Raw genomic sequence first — 18,396 nt, forward strand, 5'->3', positions numbered from 1 at the left:
TGGCTGAGCTTTTAGAAGCTCTAAAAAGTCCTAGAAGACTGAACAAGTATCAAGGTGTGACTTTCTCTTGTCCAAGGAGCAGCCTAGCTGATTAAGCCTGGCTTATTACGAGGTTAGCCCACAGGAGATACATTTTTTTGACTACAACAATTTATAAATTAAGGTATAGAGAGATTGTACTCTTTTAAAACCAAACCAGTGTAATCACGTTGATTAAGCTCCTGCTGCATATGAGGCCCTATGTTAAGTACTGGGTATACAAAGTTTGCAATGTAATGGGGGAAGACACATAAGAGGAAGCTGGAAAGAAAGGGGGCAGGCCTGGGAGGGGAAACCACCAGGGAGCACCTGTTGTTGTCCAGGTCTGTTCATGTTCTGTCCTCTGTAAAGTAAGGCTTTGGGTGGTGCTCTACCCTTTAGACTTCCGATTAGAGGGGAGTGGAAGCTGAAGGAGATAGGAAGGTGCTGAATATAAACAGCTTCAGGAAGAGATTTCTGGTGATCAGTTTATCCTGGGAAGGCCATATTGTTCTATTGAACTGCAGCAGAGCTGCAGATGCACAGTGGGTTTTTTGAGGTTAAAGAAGAGGCAATATTAAATATTAATTATTTATGAATAATTTAAATATTATATACAACATAATATCTAATGACAATATATAATATAAACATTATAATAATTGTGACACTAGATTAGCCACAAAATGATTAGGGTCTTAGTTCTGGTTCCACCTATAACTAGCTGTGTGACCTTGAAGTAGTTTCAACTTGTTAATTTTAGCCCTTTGTTTCCTGATGTAATAAGAAAACTGGACTGAATGATCACCAAGACCCTTCTAATCATGATATACCATGATTCACCTATAACATATACTCTATGGAGAAGTTTGTTTCACATAACCATTTATTAAATGATTCTTTTTGTTTTTTTCCTTCAATAAAGCTATGATCATAATCTTTTTCTGTAGATTATTGAATTGCTCTGTATGAAATCTCTAGAATGCTAAAACTTCAGAGCTAGAGTCTAGAAAATGATTAAGAACATAGAATATCCTAGCAGGAATATTCTAAAGGATTCTAAAGATGAAAAAGAAACAGATTTGACAAAAGCAATATAGTAGACTAACTATGTGATATTTTAGAAAGAGGGCTGGATTTGGAGTCAAGAGGGACCTGGGTTCAAGTTCCACCTCTTATTTTCCTCACTTTCATGACCCTTTTTTTTTTTAAATCTTACCTTCCATCTTGGAGTCAATACTGTGTATCGGCTCCAAGGCAGAGGAGTGGTAAGGGCTAGGCAATGGGGGTTAAGTGACTTGCCCAGGGTCACACAGCTAGGAAGTGTCTGAGGCCAGATTTGAACCTGGGACCTCCCATCTCTAGGCCTGACTTTCAGTCCACTGAGCCACCCAACTGCCCCCACTTTCATGACTTTTTAAAAGTCATTTGACCTCTCTGAACCATAATTTCTGTATCTTTAAAATAGGGATAATGATCACTGTATTACCTGTCACAAGGTGGTAAAGATTAAATGGGATGCTATATCTTACAGTGCGTTGCAAATCTTTACACACATATGTTACATACATCTCTCTCTCTCTCTCTCTCTCTCTCTCTCTCTCTCTCTCTCTCAGGGACAATACTCTAGGTTTATAGGATAGCCAATGCAAAGGTCAGGAGATGGGAGTATCATTATGTGTGAAGGAAAACAGGAAAGCCAGTTAATCTCTACTGGAGAGTACCTGGAATAGAATAGTGTGGCTAGAAAGGCAGGATGGCAGGTTGTAAAGAGCTTTAAATGCTAAACAGAGGAGTTGATAGTTGATCCTCAAGGCCTGGAGTTGAGTTCAGGAGAATGACACTTGGAATGTCTTTACTTGGTTCGTGTGTGGAGGATAGAGTGGAACAGGGAGAGACTGGAGCTAAGTGCTTTGGGGAGTAGTGAGTTCTTTATTATTGAATATTGGAGATTCCAACTCAAGTACAGGTTGGACTTGATATTTTCTGAAAGCCCTATCCAAATTTGAATTTCTCTGAGCCTTGGATAAGAAAGGAGCTCAGCACATGGAATATGAGAGGGAAAGCCCAGAGAGGGAGGGAGTGGAAGTGACTAGCTTAGGTCTGCAAGTATAGTTAGTGGCAGAATCAATAGAAGAACCCAAGTGGCCGGACCTTGAGTCCAGTGCACTTCCACTGTGTCTGTCTGCCTCTTTCAGAAAGTTGAAGGAGATTCCTAAGAAAACTCAGCAAATGGAACTTGGAAATCCTACTAGGATGACAATCCTAGTAGCATTTTTCAAATGGTAGAACTTTCAACTTCTAGTTTGGTCATCTTCTTTAGAGTTTGTGCTCTTCCTTAACCTCCAAAAGTCTTATTTTCTTCACCTGTGAAATGAGAGGCTTGAACTTGACCTCTTAGGCCCTTTCTAGCTCTCACATTCTATGTTCAGAGGTCCTCTTGCTCTGATTTTCTACCTGCTAGCAACCTTTTTTTACTCTAAAAGCTGATATTCCTGTGGTTTTCCCCACTCTTGATTAGCAAGTGGCCAGGCCTACCTTGTGCAGCTGCCTGATATGATGTTACCATTTACATATCTAGAGAATAATAAAAAGAAAAAAAAGAAAAACCAACTCTGCTTCTTTCAGGGAAGTTTGTAATTTTCCTCTGAGGGGAGGGAATGAGTGGGTGGTTTGACTGCTGAGATTTTGTGATTCTGAGGATGCCATTGTGATCACAGCTGAAGTAGGCAAAATTTGTTTTTCATCTGAAAGCCTCCCTTCTCTGAGTAGAGGAGACACTGGAGAAGGGCAGCTGTGGGTAGGGCCACTACAATTCAGAATGGTTCACATTTGTGTAGCACTGTAATTTTCAAAGTGTTTTTCTTCTTTCTACTCACTCTGAGATAAGATGATTATTCTTATTTTATAGATGAGGAAACTGAAGTTTAGAGGCTAGAAGAAGCTTTGGGGATTTCCAGGACCCTCCTAATGCCCCTTCTCTGAACCAAAGCTTTTTGTACTCTGCCACTTTGAGGAGTAAATGGTATCTTGCTTATAATTATAACCTGGATCAGTTTTGATTAGGAGTAATAACACTTCTCCAATGTTTATTTTAAGGTTTCTAAAGTTCTTTCCTCAAAACTATCAGAGATGATAGGAAGCTTCTGGTTCTGATAGTTTTTGAAAGATGGGCTAGTTTCAAAACCCGCTTTCAAGGGAATGGCTATCATGATGTTTAATTCAAATGCCACCTTTTATATAAGGCTTTTCCTGGACTTCCCCTTAATTCCCAAAATTTTTTGTCTCATTTTATAAAAATTGTGCATGATGTGTATAGATTACCTCTTATATCTTTGTATCCTCAGTACCCAGCACAGTTCTGGGCACCTAGCAAATACATAATCAGAAATGTGCTGATGATTGTTGTTGGTAGTATTCATAAGCAGAAAAGTATATTCAAGGGGGCAGCTGGGTAGCTCAGTAGATTGAGAGCCAGGCCTGGAGATGGGAGGTCCTAGGTTCAAATCTGGCCTCAGCCACTTCCTGGCTGTGTGACCCTGGGCAAGTCACTTGACCCCCATTGCCTAGCCCTTACCACTCTTCTGCCTTGGAGCCAATACACAGTATTGACTCCAAGACGGAAGGTAAGGGTTTAAAAAAAAAAAAGTATATTCATAAACAGGAAAATCAGGATGCTTATATCTTTTTTTTTAAAATATATTTTATTTGATCATTTCCAAGCATTATTCGTTAAAGACATAGATCATTTTCTTTTCCTCCCCCCACCCCCCATAGCCGAGGAGTAAGTCCACTGGGCATTAGATGTTATCTTGATTTGAACCCATTGCTTTGTTGATAGTATTTGCATTAGAGTGTTCATTTAGAGTCTCTCCTCTGTCATGTCCCCTCAACCTCTGTATTCAGGCAGTTGCTTTTCCTCGGTGTTTCCACTCCCATAGTTTATCCTTTGCTTATGAATAGTGTTTTTTTCTCCTGGATCCCTGCAAATTGTTCAGGGACATTACACCACCATTTATGGAGAAGTCCATTACGTTCGATTATACCACAGTGTATTAGTCTCTGTGTACAATGTTCTCCTGGTTCTGCTCCTCTCGCTCTGCACAGGATGCTTATATCTTGTGATGGCCCAGTTTGCTTTTGTTTTCTCTCTGGGCCATAGGGCTTTTGCTTTTCAGAAGTTTGTGGATCTGGAGGAAATTCCAGGGGCCTTGACCCTGGGACCTGGCTCTGGTATTTTGAGGTAGTCCAAATAGAGTGGAATATGGGCTGTGAGGAGGACCTTGGGGCTTAAAAATCATTAGTTTTCTTTTTTTAGATCTGGTAGCCCTGGTAGGGTTGCTAAGTATGGTTCAAAGCCTAGTTTCCAGGTTTAATGTGCCTCACCAGATATTTGTTTAAGGACCTTTTAAAGGGAAGATAAGGGATAAAAGATAAATCAGACCAGGTACTTGCCCTCTTGGAGTTTCTCTTCTAACAAGTATATGACACATGTACATGTTTCACAACAGAATATAAAGTAATAAAGAGATAATCACAAAGTATTTTGCAAAGTCTGAGGAAGGAAAGATTACTTCTGAGGGAAGAGGCTGAAGAAAAGATCTTTGTTGTTCAATTTTTTTTCAGTTGTGTTTTACTTTTTGTGACCCCGTTTGGAATTTTCTTGGCAAAGATATTAGAGTAGTTTGCCATTTCCTTCTCCAGCTCATTTTACACATGAAGAAACTGAGGCCAACACAGTTAAGTGGCTTGCTCAAGGTCATACAACAACTACATGTCTAAGGCAGGAGAGGAATCCGTCCATACTCCATGCCTGGCACTCTATCTACTGTGCCATCTAGCTGTCCTAAAGGACTTGGGATCTGCAAAATCTTCTTAGAGGAGGTACCAATGGAGTAGAGTCTTGAAAAATAGATAAGATGTCAACAGGTGGAGATGACAGGAAGGGAATTGCATGTTGCTTAGTGAACAGTATCATCCAAAGGTTCACAGAATCATATAATGTTCGAGGTAGAGGACACCCTAAAAAGAGAGGCAGTGTGTTTCAGTGAGCAAGAACACTGTTTCTGAAGTCAGTTTGGTTGGAGGCTTGTCTCTGCAGCTTCTGTCTTTGGGACTTAGGGCAAGTGAGTCATATAGTTCCCCGAGGTCTCAGGGATTTGGGCTTTGAGGTTCATCCCTTCTAGCTCTAGATCTATGAACATTTAATGTGAGAGATAAAACAGAAACTCAAAACACTGAATATTAGAGCTCAAAGGAGCCTTCCCCCTGAATTTCTCTGATGCCATAATGATCCTTCTTCCTCTCCAAGCTGCATTCTAGACTTTCTTCATCTTCTTTTCCATGCCCTCTGACCTCTACTGTTTCCAAGTACTTTGGTCTCTCCAAAGCCCTTCCAATGCTCCCCTTAGAGCTTCCTTTTATGCATTGTTTTCTTTCTGTTAGGAGGGAAATCCCTTGAAGGTCCGTGTTTACTTTTTCTTTTTCTTTCCTGCACTTGGCATCTGGCACACAGTAGGTACTTAATGAATGATAGCTGATTGACTTGTGATTTTATAGAATGCAAGGGCTAATAAAAGACTCTTAAGATTATCTTGTTTTACAGAAAAAGAAACTGAACTCTAGAACAGTCTATTGCCCTTGTTTATATAACTGGGGTGTGGCAGAACTGGAACAATAATCCAAGTCTAATTCTAGGTAAATCTCCAAGAGTCTCTTTAGGCTGGTCTTTACCCCATATCACCTAGTCTGAGGCTATTCTAAAGCTAGAAAATCTGTGCAGCATCTACAGAAAACTGTTTTGTTATGGAAACTGCAAAGCTAGCAACTTTTGTGAAAACTGACTTCCTGTCTTCATCTGTTGTTAGAGGGTCATATCTCCCAGATCTTCTTAGAAGTACACTCCACCCTTATCGGAGGGAGTGTAGAGAAAGTACCTTGTGGAAAAGAGTGCTTCTAGTGCGGCTGAAGACCATGGGCCATATGTGCTGTGGCGATTTCCTCTGAAGGAAGACCTTTATTCTGAGTTTGCATTTGGCAGCAATTAGCTCCTAAGGAGGAGGGAAGCTGTAAACTCTCAGTTCCCAGAATCTTCCTCTCTGGATAAGGGTTATTAGGATTCAGTGCCAAGCAGATACTCTTTCTGTAGCTACCTCTGTTTCCAGAACACCATGGGCAGGCTGGAGCTATTGTGTTCAGTTTCCTTTTAGATTTTCCCTTTTGGATAATCTTATGTGAGTGTATATACATACACACATGTATATACATACACTCAGCTCTAAATCTTCTGTTACCAGTCATAGCCCATTAAAGTGCCAAGGAACCTTAGGATATAGGACATTTTGTACTCTGTCAAATGTGAATGCTTTGTTGGTAGATTTTGTTTCATGTATTTTCTTTGTTAGGGAGGGTTTGGTTAATGTAAAAAATCAAAAGTCATCATAAAAGTTTCTTTTAAAGTGAAAAAAGAAGAGACCTTAGTACCTAGAATATTAGAACTGGAAGGGTTAGAACAGTGTCAGAATTGAAAAGGACCTTTGTACACAGAAGATAGAATGTGAAAAATTCAAAGGGATTTTAGAAATCTAGTCCAACTACATCATTCAATTTAATTTAATTTAAATTTTGTTTTTTAGACTGTGTCTTCCTGCTCACATAAGTTACAAGTACAACAGCTATTTGTGGGCCTGATCCCACTCCTGATTGCCATGACCCCTGCCCTGCCCTGTTTGGGACCTATGCCTCCATAGGAGTTCTCTCCTAGAGGCTTGTGATTGGATACCCAAATGGCTTCACCCACTGCATCTTAGAACTCTATCAGTCTCTCCCATAGTAGAGATGATAGCTGTGTGTCACTACTCCAGCCCCTTCATTTTACAAAAGAGGAAAAATTAAGGTTCAGAGGGGCTTTCCCTGATTTCCCAAGGTGTTACAGTGCTATTTCCCATATGCCATCCCAAATTACTTTGTTTTTACTTTTTATATTTTTTATATACTTATATGTTTGCATATTGTTTCCCTCAATAGAATGGAAACTTCTTGAGATCAAGAATTGTTTTACTTTACTTTCATATCCCTGGCATCTAGCAGTTCTTTGCAATAGGGATAGGAATATAGTATCCTTTTAATAAATATTAATTAATTGATTAAGTGACTTACCAAAGGTCACATAGCAAGTTATTAATGGATACAGATTAGAATTTAGGTCTCTTGACTTCTAAGCACATTGCTATCCTATTTTACATAGAACAAAAGGTTATGTTCCTAGGGTTTGTAAGTCATGTGAATACCCTTCTCCGAGCCCTATAGTTATTTCCACTTATCTCCTGCAAGTAAAGGAAACTCCTGAGCTTTTAATATTTCCTATCTCTTCTTCTGTTTGCTCTTTTTTTTCCTTCCCTTCACTCTTGTTCCTTCCTTAGATGCCTTCTTGCCTCTTGTCCTTGTACCCCACCCTGGAGTCCCCATTTTGCATGGTCATATCCAGGAGCAGTTTCCTAGCCCCACTCCCCTGCTTCTCTACCTCATAAGCTCTCTCTACTTCATTCTCTAGAGCTGAGTTAGTCAAAAACCCAGCTTTCCCTTGCTGGTTCTAGGACCTTGAAGATTTTTGGGGCAGTGACCTCTTTGTTTTTTCATTTAGCAAACACTGTTGGATTATTATAGGGAAGGCATTGTGCTGGGCATTGAGAAAAATAGAGATCTAGACGATCTAGATAGCCTCCTCTGTATAAAGAAGTTAAAATCTACAAGTGGGCATGGTAAAGAAATAGCATAATTCAAAATAGAATGTGAGATGTGCTTTAGTTAGAGAAATTACTTTTGCCTTTGGTACTGTGTATTTCCACCATTTTTAACTCAGGAGTTAATTTGTCATTGTGTTTTTTTCTTATGGTAGCACTTTACTTTTTTTTTTTGAAAATTTAATTTAGTCAATTTAGAACATTATTCCTTGGTTATGAGAATCATATTCTTTCCCTCCCTCCCCTCCCTCCATCCCTTCCCGTAGCTGATGTGCAGTTCGTGTCCTTGATCAGAACCTATTTCCATGTTGTTGATATTTGTACTAGGGTGATTGTTTAGAGTCTACATCCCCAATCATATCCCCCTCGACCCATGTGATCAAGCAGTTGTTTTTCTTCTGTGTTTCTACTCCCACAGTTCTTCCTCTGAATGTGGATAGTGTTCTTTCTTATAAGTCCCTCAGAATTGTCCTGGATCATTGCATTGCCACTAATGGAGAAGTCCATTACATTCGATTGTACCACAGTGTATTGGACTCTGTGTACAATGTTCTCCTGGTTCTGCTCCTCTCACTCTGCATCAATTCCTGGAGGTTGTTCCAGTTCCCGTGGAATTCCTCCAGTTAATTATTCCTTTGAGCACAATAGTATTCCATCACCAACAGATACTACAATTTGTTCAGCCATTCCCCAATTGAAAGGCATCCTCTCATTTTCCAATTTTTTGCCACTAAAAGGAGCATAGCTATGAATAGTCTTGTACAGGTCTTTTTCCTTATGATCTCTTTGCGGTATAAACCCAGCAGTTCTATGGCTGAATCAAAGGGCAGATAGTCTTTTAGCGTCCTTTGGGCATAGTTCCAAATTGCCTTCCAGAATGGTTGGATCAGTTCACAACTCCACCAGCAATGCATTAATGTCCCAACTTTGCCACATCCCCTCCAGCATTCATTACTTTCCTTTGCTGTCATGTTAGCCAATCTGTTAGGTGTGAGGTGATATCTCAGAGTTGTTTTGATTTGCATTTCTTTAATTATAAGAGATTGAGAACATTTTTTCATGTGCTTATTAATCATTTTGATTTCTTTATCTGAAAATTGCCTAATCATGGCCCTTGCTTATGGTAGTACTTTAAAAAGAGGGAGGTTGCCAAACTAGAGTTACCAAAATGATGAGACCCAAAACTGTGCTCAGTGAGGATCATGTGAGGGAACTCAGGGTAGTTCCTTTTGGTGAATTGGACACTAAGTGGACAGGAGAGTGGAGTATGGAACACATATTCCTTTTCTTGAAATATGTGACATTTCATTGCGGGGAAGAGGGTATTGAACTAATTCTACTTGGCCTCAATGGGCACAAATAGGACTAATGGGTAGATTCTACAGAGAAGCAAATTTTAGGCTATTAAAAGAGAGAATTTCCTAACAGAGCCATCTGACAATGATTCCATTGTTGTCTAGTGAGCGTCCTATCTGTCACCAAAGGTGACTGTCCAACGAACATTGTCGAAGAAGACTCTTCTTCAGATCTGGGCTGGCTGAAGAACCTCTGAGGGTCCTTCCAGTGCTGAGAGTCAATATGTGATTTCCCTGGGGACTAATAAGGAAGACTGTATGTATTAGCAATATCTTTTTACTTCTCCATCAAGGAAAGTTCCAAACATTTGGTTGTCCAAGTTCAGCAATCAAGAAAACCTGCCATTAGCTTACTCTAATTTTGTTAGAGGGAAAAGCTGATGTTGCCATGGAAATAGTTTAGAGACTTGACAATAATCATACATAGTATCAAAAATAAGATTCCATCTGCAGAAGGACTGGAGCCTCTTGGAGAATCCAGCTGAGTCCTTGAGATCTCTAGATCTGTGTACTATTCTGATAGATTGTTCGCTGGCTTTTGTTTATTTTGGAAGAGCCCAGATCTTGGACTGACATTTTGGAAAAGGAATTGCTAGTAAAGGATGTAATAATTGGAGGACTTGCCCAGAGAGGCAAGTGACTTGTCCCAAGTCACATGATGACACACTGATAAGTGGGCAGAACTGGGACTGACTCACCAGTCCTCTAGTTCTAAGCTGAGAGTTTTCACCCTTGCTACCTTCTGCTGCCTGCTTTGGGAGTCAGTTCAGATTCTACTACTAACTTGTGTGATCCTAGACAATTCTCTTTTCCTTGTTGATTCTCAATTTCCTCATCTCTAAAATCAAGGAATTGTGTACTTTTTCTAAGTTTCTTTCCAACTTGAACTTTTTATGTCCCAAGGTACATTCCTCTGTTCTGAGGTTCCCCCAAGCTCTGAAGTTCTGCAGCACAAAATAAGGCTTTCAGAAATGAATGAATGGCTGGATGAAAGAAAAAAAAACATTTATTAAAAAACTGGTTATTTAGCCAGCCATGCATTTTGGTAAATAATGAGTTGGAAGTATCCCATGGATAGTTCATGGATATGTTCATCGCTTTCTGCTAGACTCCTAATAGTGGCATAGTATTGACCTTTGAGCCAGTCACCACACTAGAAAAATCATCCTTTGATTCTGCCAGCATTTGAATATTGAATAATTTGAAATTTCCTTTTCCTTTTCTTTTTTCCTCTTAACTGAAAATATCTAAAAAGAGCTTTTTTTTTTTTTAAAGCACAGGACAGCTTGGTAATATCTCTCTGTCTGCCCATTTATCTCCCTTCCCCTTTCCTGAGCCCAAATGCTTTTGAAGTGATCATTTTAGAAACTGAAATAGGCAGCCAATTTCATGGCTCTGAATTGAACACCTGATTTTCTGCTAGGACAAAGCGTGGTGGTCAACATAGGGAACAAAGTCTTGAATTGCATTGGCTTCTGACCCTTTAAATGGTGTTCTTCATACAGAATCACACAAAAATGGAGTGAAGAGCAGATGGGTAATGCTGCCAAGCTGCACTTGCTTGCTGATTTAGGACCTGGGGGGAAGGGGGTTTACACACACACAGCACACAGTCAGGGAAATGGGTTTGGAAGAGAAAGGAGAAGGAGGAAGCATTAAGCATTTACTGTGTGCCAGCACTGAGCTAATTGCTGATGATACAAAATCAGACTAAAAGAAAGATAGCCCCTGCCCTTAAGGAGCTCACATTCTAAAGGGAGAAGATAATACATAAAGATAGGGGCTAGGGAGAATGAAGGTACCCATTGGGGAGAATGAAGGTATTCATTGTAGGGAGTGATTTTGAAGTTTAGAAAGTCAGCAACCAGGCCAGGAGAGGGAATGGAGGGAGGCCAATCTAGGCCTCTTTACAAAATGGAGGCTCAAGGAGGAATTCACCAGTGGGAGAAAAGGGATATTCCATGGTGAGTAAGCAACAAGGGTAAGATATTCCAGGGCGAGGAGGTCCAGGATGAGATAGCAGTAGAGGTAAGATTTTGAAGACCAGGAGGTGAGGCGTAGGGCTGAGAGGGGAATGAAGTGGTGGACTTGAAATGGCCAGGTGGAAATACACTTTTAATACCTTTATGCAGAGAAAAAACCCCACAATAATTCATGAGTAGAAATGTGAGGAGGAGGTAAGCTATTCAAAATGCTTCTGCAAAACATAGTACCACAGAGTTTTTAAACCTGGAAGGACTCTCAAAAACAAATCACAGTTGGAAGGGACTTGAAAATGTAGTATGTCAGAGCTGGAAGGGACCTTAAAGCATAGAGGGTGTTGGGGAAGGAAAAAGGAACCATATAATTTATGAGCATCAATGTTTGGAGGAGCTGTGGTTCTCTATAGAGAACCTTAGAAATATAAACTTTACAGAGCTAGAAAGGGCCTTAGAATGTAGAATGTCAGCTGGGAAGATTCTTAGAATATTAGAGCTGTAAGGCATTTTTGAACATAAGATATCAGAGCTAGAAGGAACTTTTGAAAAAAAGAATATCAGAGCTAGGAGGGATCTTAAAGCATAAGATGTCAGAGTTTTAAGAGGATTTAGAACACATAATGTCAGAGTTGAGAGAGACTTTAAGATACTGAATATTCAAGTTTGAAAGGACTGTAAAACAAAAGATTGGAGCTAAAGGAAATCTTAGAGTTTAGACAACTAGGGCTATCTCCTGCCTTGGATTATTTCATATGTGCTTACTGTTTACATATTGTGTCTCTTGTGAGTTCTTGAAGTCAGGGAAAATTTTATTTTTGTCATTGTATCCCAAGCACCTAACACAATGACTCGCATATAGTAGTCACATATGTAATAAATGCTTGTTGAACTGATTTGAGCTGGAAATGTCCTTTCCATCATCAAACATAAAACATTAGAGGTGGAGATGATTTTGCAACATGAATTGTGAGACCTGAAAAAGATGTCAGAATATAGAATATTAGAGATAGAATGGCCTTTAAATGTCACTAATTCATTTATAATGAAATTGAGAATTAGTTTAACTGTTTAGAATTTTACAAATAAAGTTATTAAAATATCTATACCTTTGGACCTAAAGATTTTCTTGCTAAGGCGCATGCTTCAAGGTGATCATTGACAAAAAGAAAGGCATATATACACCAAAATATTTATGACAACTCTTTTTGTGGTAGCAAAGAATTGAAAACAGTGAAGATGCCCATTAGTTGGGAAATGACTAGACAAATTGTGGTACATGAATGTAATGGAATATTATTTTGCTATAAGACAGAGGTGTCAAATTCTCAGCAGTCCCTTAGAATCAGATTAAAAGGTATTTGGGAAATGTTTTAAAAAAAATTTAAAATTACATTGTGACACGTGTTAATTTGTAGTTTTCTAAGTCAATATATAACTCACAGGAATTGGTTTCTACTTGAATTATCACTGCTGTATAAAATTACAAATATGAAAGATTTCATAGTATCAGAAGAGTGAAGTGAGCAGAAACCAAGAAAACAACATATATACAATGATTGCAACAATGTAAATGAAAAGTTAGAAGTAAATATTGCAAAATTGTAAAGAACAAGTCTGTCCCAAAAGAGAGATATGAAAAGATCCTTCCGCCCCCTTTGCAGAGCTGAGATGTGATGGGTATGATTGCACATATTTTCAGACATTTTCAATGTATTGATTTCTCATTTTTCTTTTAAAAATATAATGTGTTATTTAAGATGGCTTGGTTGGGGAGGGAAAGGAATACTGGTATGTAAATTTTGGTGATTTCATGAATTTTAGAAATTTTGATGATGTCTTGGGTTCAAATTTGGTCTCAAGATACTTCCTAGTTGTGTCAGTCTGAGCAAGCCACTTAACCCCCATTGCCGAGCCTTTTCCTCTCTTCTGCCTTGGAACCAACTCCCAGTACTGATTCTAAGATAGAAGGTAATGGGTTTAAAAAAGAGAGAGAGAAAGAAAGAAAGAAAGAACTAGGGATATTTCATCTGGAGAAAACTTGGGGTGATGGAATAGGAGCATCCCAATTGATTAAAACTGCTTTGAAGGAATTTGCACAAAAGAGGCGGTCTGGCTATTGCCAGAAGCAATAGGCCCTTTTTTCCTGTGCCTTTTGATTTCCCACAAGGCCTAAATTGAGACAAGTCACCAAGTAATTATTAAGTGCCTACTATGTGCCAGGCACTGTGCTAAACCATGAGAATACAAAGGACAAAAAATAATCCCTGCCTTAAAGGTGCTTACAATATAATGGAGGTAGACAACATGCAAACAACTTAAAAATAAGATAGACAGGATAAATTGGAGATAATCAGTGGAGGGAAGGTACTAGCATTCAGAAGGACTGAGACAAGCTTCTTGCAGAAAGTGGAATTTTAGCTGAGACTTGAAGGAAGCGAGGGATTCCAGGAAACAGACATAATGAGAGAGAGGATTCCAGACATGGGGGACAGCCAGTGAAAATTTTAGATCTGGGAGATGGAATGCCTTGTTCAAAAAGTGGCAAAGAGGCCAGTGTTATTGCATGAGAGAAGACTGGAAAGGCAGAAGGGGATCTGTATATGAAGGACTTTAAAAATCAAACAGAAGATTTTATATTTGATCCTGGGGACTATAAGGAATCAATGGAGTTTGTTCGGCTTCCTCCAAATCCACTGCTCTTTCCACTGTGACACCAGGTTTTTCTTTGGAGGTGGTAAGTCTTTATCTTTTGGTGGACCCAGAAACCATTCAAAGACAAGTCTGATATAAGGTGGGTGGGGTTAGGGATAAGTTGTTCTACATTTGCTTTCAAACAAGGTATGACCATGGAGGAATGGGAAAAATAAGTAGCTTTGAAAGTAGTAAAAAACCTTACAAAGTACTAGAATATCTAAAGAGGAATTATTTTTAGGTCAGAATGGACCAAATAGAAATCAGTGATTACATGAGTCAGCCAATCATTAAAGTAAAATAAAAATATTAAAAAAAGAAAATAGACATTTTTTCTTTTCTTTTTTTAATCTCTTGCTTCATTTCTTCTAGGTATCCATGTAGTCCTTGTAGAAAATCCATTTTTTCCTTTGAGTTTCTGCTTACTAAAGTTATGGAATAACTCTCTTCCTTCTTTTTGGGGATCTCTAGAGTTACGATAATTTTTATACTGGTTTGTCTTTCATTTATTTGCTTGTCTCTCCACCTTTATTTTCTGAATGGAGGTTTTGTGTCAGTGCTAGGTTCTGTCTTATGCTACACTTTGAGGGGGATGGCTGTCCTGACTTTGTTTTGCCCTGGCTCACCTCAGTTTCTGTGCTGACCTTTTTCTCCCTAGGGTTAGTTCCACTTGGAGGTTCAGAGTTCTATATCTTCCTTCAGGTCTTTCTCTGTCATAGCAGGATAGAATGCTAGCTCTTGATCTGAGGAACATTGCTATTATGTACTAGTTTCCTCCTGGGACTTCCAAATTCCCCATCCATGGACTTTTTTGGCCACTCTGGAGCTTTCTGGTGGCCCTGGGGCTTTCTCAGGGCTGCCTTCTCCTTTTTGCTCTCTCTGAACATAGAAGTCTGAAGTTCTGTATGTATTTCTGGTCCATGTGGGTGATCCTGGGAGGCTACAGACTTGATTGGTTGTGCTATTGCTGTCCATTCTGGTGGTCTTATTTCCTATAGCCTATGGGCTTCTAGTTGGCTTTTTTTTTTTCAGTTTTGAGGTGGCAGAAGTTACTTATTGGGGTTACTCATCCTGTATGAATTTCAGGTTTTTATTGTAGTAGGTATGTGGAAGCTGGCCATCTTCCTCCTAGGCAGCAGCTGTCTTCCCAAGAAGGCCAGTGTATTTTAGTTTTACACATCTCTTTTTTATTTTTCTAATTTGGTACTGATTTTGATCTTTTCTCTAATAATGATGGCTGATTAAGAAATCACTCTCTATATCAGTAAACAGTCCTCATCATTTAGGACATATTTTTGATGATTTATTTGCCATTTGCTTTATCTAACATTCATAATATTATCTAATATTCATGATATATAAATGTAGGGCTTCTATATAGGTTACAGTTCTTTGGCCTCTCATGTTTTCCAGCCTTCTTTGGCTGTCTTTCACATGCTCACCCTTGCATGAACATCACTGAATATTAAAGAGTATATTCATCTGATTTAGAGAACATTTTAGAGTTGTTTCTATAATTTTCCTACTTTTTAAAAAATTCTCTAGCTATCTTCTTAATACATAAACTGCATGGTGGCAATGATGGTGATGGCAGCCTTTTTCTTATATTCTCCTATGAGCACTGCAATGTAAGATGACCAAGTAGCTCAAGAAATTATGTTTCTGGTTGTCTCCGATTACAATAAAACTAGCTCTACCAATTTCTTTACTTGCCTTTCCAAGGGGAACCTCTGTATCATCTTTTCCATATAGCTTCAACTTCCTTATATCTTCTGGTTTTATTTATAGGGAAAGCGTTAATGTGATATGATTGAGTTTGTCTAGTCATATGTTGACTCCAGATTTGAATCCTGCTTCAAACACTTAGTTGCTTTATGATCATGAGCAATTCACCTGATCTCTCCAACCCTCTATTTCCTCATCTGTAAAACCTTGATAATAATCCATGTACTACCTATCTCACAAGGGTGCTTGGTGCTTTACAAACAGCCTGATGTAATTTAGATCCCATGTTTACAGTCAACAGCTGAGCTTAGAGAAGGTCCACTTTCTGCCAGTTATGGTTCTGAAGTTCTTAAGGAAGTCAGCAAGAGAAGTTTGGTGGGATTGACTACTAGTGATTGAGATGCCTTATTTTTAAAGGAGATTGCTTTTGAATCTTGTTTGTGAGCAGCCTAAGGCTGCACGCAGAGTGAACTGGCAGCATCTGTTTGTGAGGGAAATTGAGACAGTTTTGTTGATATACACAGTGTTGTACCTTAGCAACCAAATCTGCATAGTGTCCAAGAATTGAACGTTCCGACTATAAGCAACTGATCACTACCCATCTTTGAGTGCCCTGCTAGAGGTGGAGAAAGTGAAACAAAGAAAGAACCCCTTAGTTCCTGGTGAGGAGTTATTGGCAAACTGGGGGTTGACCAGAATGGTCACCTATCTGTAAGTTACTAAAAATATACAAAGATCAATTGAAAAGATGCTTAGGTTGGAAAAGAATTTGGGGAGTAGGCAGGGGGAATGTGATCTTCATATTCAAATACCTGAAAGTTTATATGTAGAAGAAGGATTGGATTTGGACCATGTGGCCCTAGACCCCAGAACTAAGTCAATGAGGAGAAGTCATGGAGAGGCAGATTGTGCCGTAATATTAGAACTTCCCAATTCCATTTCAGTAGTCCTGAAATGGAAGAAGTTGTGTCTATAGGTAATGAATGTCCTGTCATTCCAGTAGAAGCTTCATGCTTGTCAGGGACTTTGGAGAAGACCATTCAGGCTTAAGGTAGTCCTTAGTTTAGACACACTCTGAAGTTCCTCTATGTTAATGTTACGTGATTCCAAAGGACTTCATCATGAACCATGCAGCCATGTTCCATAATTCCTTGGGGAGAGTGGTGAAAAAAATCTCAGAGAAAAAGATCTCTAAAGTCCTCTAAGCTGGGTGGGCTGGGAAGCAACATCTCCAAACTGACAATGAGGGCCTTAATGGCTGAGCGATGAGGAGCCTGACCTAAAGGAATGTGCAAAAGGCAAGGGAAAGGCAAGATGTTTCTTTGGTTTAAAGAGAGAAAACATGACCTAACCACAGGTGTGAGAGATGGAAAACAAGTGAAGACTTCATTCTTTATTGAACAGAGGGAATAGGGAAATCAGTAGATGAGGCAGGAAGATTTCTTTAGAAATATGCCCTTTGGTCTGATTAATGTACTGAACTGGACTGTACCTAGGTTTATGCATTTGTTTTGTTTTGAAAGAGACATGTAGTGCTTTCAAAGCATCTTTTCTACTTTTGGACTTTCTATGTCAGGGAAACCTGACTTAAACTGTTACTAATGAGCTTGCTTCTCTTAAACCAAAGTCTTCAAGTTCAGATTCTTCCTTATCTTTTTGTAACTGGCTTTAGTGGTGGGAAAAAATGACTACCCAAGGTTGGTGGGCCTTCTTTGTAGTAGTTCTCTCAGCTTGGTTGCATTTTGCATTCATTCAAAATGTTGAGGTGATGAAAAGGAAACCATACTCCTACAGAGTGGTGTACATGGGGGTCTTGGCCCCTGGCATTTTTTGTCTTCCTGGGGCAAACAGTCCCTGTCTCTGTCCTCAGTTTGCTTCTAACCTTTTCATTAGATTTCTGTAACAAGATGAAAGAGAGTGTCATTTTGTAGGGCAAGACAGCTGTAGCTGGGATCAAAATGAAAATAGAATCCCAGGAGGAACTAAAAAGCTAGAATATGGGAGTTTGAACTAAAGAATCTCAGAAATATCTTCCTTGCTAGCATCTCATATATATCATTGTTTAAATAGTCTATCCAGTAATTGAATTTTTGGATAAGACTCATAGAATGTAAAAGCCAGCAAAAGAACTTAGCAGATAGACCAAAAGATGTAAAATCTGGCAGCGGCTCTTGAACTTACAATAAGTTTCAAGAGATGGAGGGACCTTGGAACCTAAACTGAAGAATATTAGGAACTTAGGGGGTCATCTCATCCAGTTCCATTTTACAGATGAGACTAAACCCCCAGAAGGGGGCCAAGGATACACAATACATCAGTGATAGGACCAGGATTAGAATTCAGAGTTTTTGCCTCCCACTTTTTTCCTCTTCATACTATGTTGCCCCTTAGTTGTAACGTGCTTTTCTTTTAAATGGTCTTTCCAGTCAGGATGAGTTTCCTTTTTTTTTCCCTTTAATCTTGCATTTTATTTGGGGTGTGCTTGGGGACTTGAGCCCTCTCCCTGTTTGTTGCAGCTGCAGTATGTGTTTCTTCCTTTTAGTTACAGCTACAGAAAACACAGTATCTACAGCTGGGACAGAGCCGAGGCCAGTACTATGGAGGGTCCCTGCCCAATGTGAATCAGATTGGGAGCAGCTCCATGGACATGCCCTTCCAGGTGAGTGGCCTTTCCTGCTTCTGCCATTTAAGGGAGTTAGCCTCTGTCCCACACTCCAGTCACCAAGGGATTGGAAAAGTTGCCCCCTTGACCACTGAGAGCCTACAGAACCCAGGTTGGCTTCTGGGGGGTGAACAGTGCAGATCTGTTGTGTCAGTATCAAAAAAGGATGTGCATTAAGACATACATAAGTCTTTGGGGGGGGGGGTCACCAGATAATTGCCAGA

At 39.4% G+C, this 18,396-nt stretch overlaps 1 protein-coding gene across 9 annotated transcripts in view; it reads left to right on the forward strand.

Annotated features, from left to right (window-relative positions):
• Window positions 1-18,396, forward strand: part of CRTC1 (CREB regulated transcription coactivator 1) — a 138,031-nt gene that overhangs the window by 62,180 nt on the left and 57,455 nt on the right. For 7 of the 9 annotated variants that reach the window (XM_007489256.3, XM_007489257.3, XM_056822151.1 and 4 more), the window contains exon 2: window positions 18,053-18,169. In XM_007489256.3, the coding sequence (XP_007489318.1) occupies window positions 18,053-18,169 (117 nt within the window). Of the gene's footprint in view, window positions 1-14,858; window positions 16,222-18,052; window positions 18,170-18,396 lie in introns of those variants that run through there. The other 2 variants (XM_016432191.2, XM_056822154.1) reach the window with 2 other exon arrangements.

The sequence above is a fragment of the Monodelphis domestica genome, chromosome 3 (assembly GCF_027887165.1).
Source record: "Monodelphis domestica isolate mMonDom1 chromosome 3, mMonDom1.pri, whole genome shotgun sequence".
NCBI classification, from domain to species: Eukaryota; Metazoa; Chordata; class Mammalia; order Didelphimorphia; family Didelphidae; genus Monodelphis; species Monodelphis domestica.